Genomic DNA, 3,453 nt, shown 5'->3' with positions numbered 1-3,453 from the left:
CATAATTACTTCTTTCTCCCATATGCATACATTCATGGCTGTCCTCAGGTTCCATGGTGTAATGGTTAGCACTCTGGACTTTGAATCCAGCGATCCGAGTTCAAATCTCGGTGGAACCTCGTGATTTTGAAATGTTGCGCTTAAAACCCCACAGCTGCACAGAACCATGTGACATTCGGCTGTAGTAAGTGTGTTTAGTCAGTGTAGTAGCACAAAATGGTTCTGAAAGTTCAGCTGTAAACACCTGTGAAATCAAAACCTCCATAAAGTGCTGAACTAAAGAAGTTAAAGGCTCATCACGTGTCCTCAGTAAGTTAAGAGAAGTTCTAATAGGATAGAAAAAGCATGGCCTGAAGAATTAATCCAGATACAATATATTTAAAAAAATAATACAAAATTTCATCAACAAGTAAATGTATTTATATCTAAATGGTTTTTTTTTAAAAATCTACTTCTAAGTTCCCATATGCATTTATTTATAATTATTTATTTATATTATTTATATTTCTCATATATCCACCGTGTTCTTACCCTCAACAGTGCAATATATTTATTCTACCCTTTGGCTATTACCATGCTCATTCCTAACTGTATATACTTCCTACTGGCTCCTTTTGTACATATATTTATATATTCTTATTTGTCTTTTTATACGTGTATTTTGCACCACTGGGGTTGTATGTTAATATCGTTGTACTTTGTATATGATGACAATAAAAAGCATTCTATTCTATTCTATTCTATTCTATTCTATTCTATTCTATTCTATTCTATTCACTGTTCCAAGTCACAACAGGTCAATAGGAGTTTGCAGGAAGCGTTTATAATCAGTGCGTTTTATAACTGATTCAAAGAGAATAAGCCATATTCACAGAAAAGTACAATATGAAAAACAACTGTCCCATCTGTATATTGCAGTTTTGCATTTAAAGAGTAGTTTTGTGTATAATAGTGTAAATTAGACCAATAGTCACGCATATAAATGGCAAAGGGCAACAAGAAATCTGCATTACAACTGAAACTCCAGCCTGATTGTTTTGGTTTAAGGAACTTGCGGAGGTCAAGCTGACCTCCAGCTGGCCTCACAGTTAATTATTGTTGTGATTTATGGTATAGTAAATAAAGCTGTGAACTCTGAACCTAATAATTCAAGTTCAAATCTCAGTAAAGCCTAAAATGAACTTGAAACCAACATGAACTCTCCACTGGTTCTCACCTACAACTGATCAACACACAGGGGAAAGAATAAAGGAGACATTAAAAACAGATATAATAGGCCTCAGTTTAATTGAAATAGCATCTTTCAAATCAGTGTGAAAAGTGCTTCTAAAATCAAGTTAAAACACCTTATTAGGTGTCACAATAAAATTGAAAAAAACTTCCATCAATTAAAGGTGCAAAGAAACATGTAAACTTGTCTGGATGTTGCAGCCAGTATGTGACGTTCAGACTAAATTATTACAGCGTAATTCACTTTTATTATACAGAATATTCTACAGTTAAGGTGAATTTGTTAGTTTGCTCCCTTTCAGGTACTGATGGTCTTACTTCCTTATTCAGTAGCTGGAGTGGCCATTGAAGGGCATTTGGGACGTCCAGAAGCAGGCAAAAGCTTTTCCCAATATTCACGACGAGCCCTAAAACAAATTTAAGGAGCTTTTTAGTTATAAACCAAAAACTGTGTTGTACAGAAACACATACTTTGACGATTTAGCAGTTGACTTTGTGTCCTTTGTTATTACACCTGCCACAATGCCACGATATGTAGAATGTACGTAACTGCTTTCAGTCTTTTGGGAAAACGGTTAATGCAGATGCTGGAGTCTAATTTGAAAACACATTAACATAAGTAGTAGTTGTGTTTCTTTCAGTCGTACCTGGCTCTGACCCAGGGTTTAGTGTGCATCTCCAGGGCAGCGCCCCAAAGTCCGTGTTTCTCTGAAGCTGGTGGGAGGAATCCTCTCTCTGCAGAAAGCTCCTCTGCTATAGCTCTGATATGGTACGGCTCAAACCCACAGCAGCCACCGATGTAGCGAATTCCTGCATTGTAAGCTTCTCTGGCATATTTATGGATGTCCCAGCGAGTCATTGCTCGAGTCTCCAGTGCTGAGAGGAGAGTGAAATATTTAAGACTTGGTTATATTAAAGCTCATATCACACTGCACATATGGGGAGCTTTGAAAGGTACCAATATATGTGTTCCACACTCCACATTTCTTAGATATACCCAATAAAGTTTGCAAATAACACAAAAAAGAAAATGCTGACCGAAGGGGAACTCAGGCAGGCTGAGGTAGCCATCAATGTTGCGCTCTGGTGTGTGAAAGCCCAGCGGCTGGATCATGAGATGGGCTTTGAGACCTGCTTTCTCTAATCCCTCTTTCATCAGCTTCACCGTCTCAACACAAGTCAGTGGGTCCAGGTGGCAGTTTATTCCGACAATGTCCGCCCCTGCACATAAATACAACAACATACACGGATTATACAGGATAAAACTTAAATTCACTAACTGAAAGAATCACATCACTGAAAGGTGAATGTACCAGCTTTGACCAGCCTGACAGCACACTCTCCAGGTGGGACTCCATGCATGTCTCCTTGCGGGGCGATGCAGAGTGTTGCGGCCACTGTTTTACCGCTGGTTTTCAGCACTTCCACTGCCCACACTGCCTCCTCAACATGCTCGCAATACTGCAGGAAGAATGTGCACTGAATCATCAAAACTGTTTCTTTAGGCAAAGCACAGTTGAAATGGCCTCAGTCTATGTTGAGTTATTGCACTTGAGGTGCTGCACTTACCTCCACAATCAAGAAATCAATGTCCTGTTTGAGGAAGTCATCCATTTGCTTCTTAAAGATGGCTTTGACCTCAGTCTCACTGTGACTCTGCACATAACAGGGGGTCTGAGAAACACCACCAGCGACCAGTGCACCCCCCTCATCAGCGACCTCTCTGGCCATTTTACAGGCTGCATCATTGATCTGGGCTCCCTGGATCAGATGGAAAGAGACTGGTGATACCTGTGGATTTTCATAGTTTAGTGTAGACATGTAAAATATGTCAATTTTGTTTTTCACTGACTGTGATGTTGGTGACATTGCCATTGAGCTCCAGTTTATCCTCACTGCAGTAGAAGGTGAAAGTCTGAATCACGGTGGCTCCTGCTCTCAGATACTCCCTGTGCAGCTGTCGCACTTATGAAGAAATGGAGACAGAAGGTCTGGTTTATCAATAAAACATAGGCAAAAAGAAAAAAAGGATTCAATCTCTGCTTTTTTTCAATAAATTACCTGCTTCAGGATGTTCAACCGCAGCTTCTGGTGTCCAGGGTCCCGCTGTCACGTAGCCACGTCGCTCCAGTTGCATCACGTAACCTCCATCTCCTACAACCACCTCCCCAGCATCCAGGCGCTCCAAGATACCCTGAATACACACACACACACACACACACA

General features: G+C 40.3%; 1 protein-coding gene and 1 non-coding gene across 2 annotated transcripts in view; one reads left to right on the top strand and one right to left on the bottom strand.

Annotated features, from left to right (window-relative positions):
* The first annotated feature begins 47 nt into the window (after window positions 1–47).
* Window positions 48–119, top strand: trnaq-uug (transfer RNA glutamine (anticodon UUG)). Its single transcript has one exon. It is a non-coding gene; the product is annotated as a tRNA-Gln (tRNA).
* Window positions 120–1,268: 1,149 nt separating this feature from the next.
* LOC103357078 (betaine--homocysteine S-methyltransferase 1-like) overlaps window positions 1,269–3,453 on the bottom strand; it is a 3,718-nt gene continuing 1,533 nt past the window's right edge. The window contains exons 2-8 of the mRNA XM_008281472.1: window positions 3,292–3,424; window positions 3,083–3,195; window positions 2,800–2,991; window positions 2,544–2,691; window positions 2,269–2,451; window positions 1,878–2,106; window positions 1,269–1,637 (exon numbers count right to left, since the gene is read on the bottom strand). Coding sequence (XP_008279694.1) covers window positions 1,553–1,637; window positions 1,878–2,106; window positions 2,269–2,451; window positions 2,544–2,691; window positions 2,800–2,991; window positions 3,083–3,195; window positions 3,292–3,424 — 1,083 coding nt within the window. The 3' untranslated portion in view covers window positions 1,269–1,552. The remainder of the gene's footprint in view (window positions 1,638–1,877; window positions 2,107–2,268; window positions 2,452–2,543; window positions 2,692–2,799; window positions 2,992–3,082; window positions 3,196–3,291; window positions 3,425–3,453) is intronic.

The sequence above is a fragment of the Stegastes partitus genome, unplaced genomic scaffold (assembly GCF_000690725.1).
Source record: "Stegastes partitus isolate 25-593 unplaced genomic scaffold, Stegastes_partitus-1.0.2 Scaffold234, whole genome shotgun sequence".
NCBI classification, from domain to species: Eukaryota; Metazoa; Chordata; class Actinopteri; family Pomacentridae; genus Stegastes; species Stegastes partitus.
Note: the sequence above shows the minus strand (reverse complement) of the source record. Positions and strands in the feature narration are given on the sequence as shown.